Source organism: Malurus melanocephalus, unplaced genomic scaffold, assembly GCF_030028575.1.
Source record: "Malurus melanocephalus ecotype Western Australia unplaced genomic scaffold, MMel_1.1 scaffold_1252, whole genome shotgun sequence".
In the NCBI taxonomy this organism is placed as follows: domain Eukaryota; kingdom Metazoa; phylum Chordata; class Aves; order Passeriformes; family Maluridae; genus Malurus; species Malurus melanocephalus.
The window spans coordinates 60,461-60,832 of NW_026624484.1; the positions used below are offsets into that span (position 1 = coordinate 60,461).

General features: G+C 61.3%; 1 protein-coding gene across 1 annotated transcript in view; it reads right to left on the reverse strand.

Moving 5' to 3' along the window:
• The window catches only part of LOC130586679 (phosphatidylethanolamine-binding protein 4-like), a gene marked incomplete at both ends in the record, with an annotated part of 41,348 nt that extends 41,177 nt beyond the window's left edge, over positions 1-171 (reverse strand). The window contains one exon of the mRNA XM_057387559.1: positions 37-171. Within this exon, the coding sequence (XP_057243542.1) occupies positions 37-171 (135 nt within the window). The remainder of the gene's footprint in view (positions 1-36) is intronic.
• Positions 172-372: the final 201 nt, after the last annotated feature.

The window sequence follows — 372 nt, forward strand, 5'->3', positions numbered from 1 at the left end:
ATTTTTAGGGTGCGGGAATGCCGGAACCGCGCTCACCTTTTTGGCCCAGGGGTAGCGGATGTGGGGTGAGCCCCACTCGTGGCTGAGCTCGTGGCGGTGCCCGTGGCATTTGGGGATGTAGGAGCAGCTGACATCGCCCACCTCGGGGTAAATCACCTCCAAATCGCCCCTGGAGATGGGGAAAAGGGAGCGGGGTCAGGGCTGGGGGGTGGGATGGGGATGGAATTGGGGGTTGGGGTATAGGATTTGGGTCAGGATGGGGCTGGAATTGTGGGTTTGGGGGTGCGGGGTCTGGGTTAGGGTCAGGATGGGGTTGGAATTGTGGACAGGGAGGTGTGGGATTTGGGTCAGGCTCGGGATGGGGCTGGAATT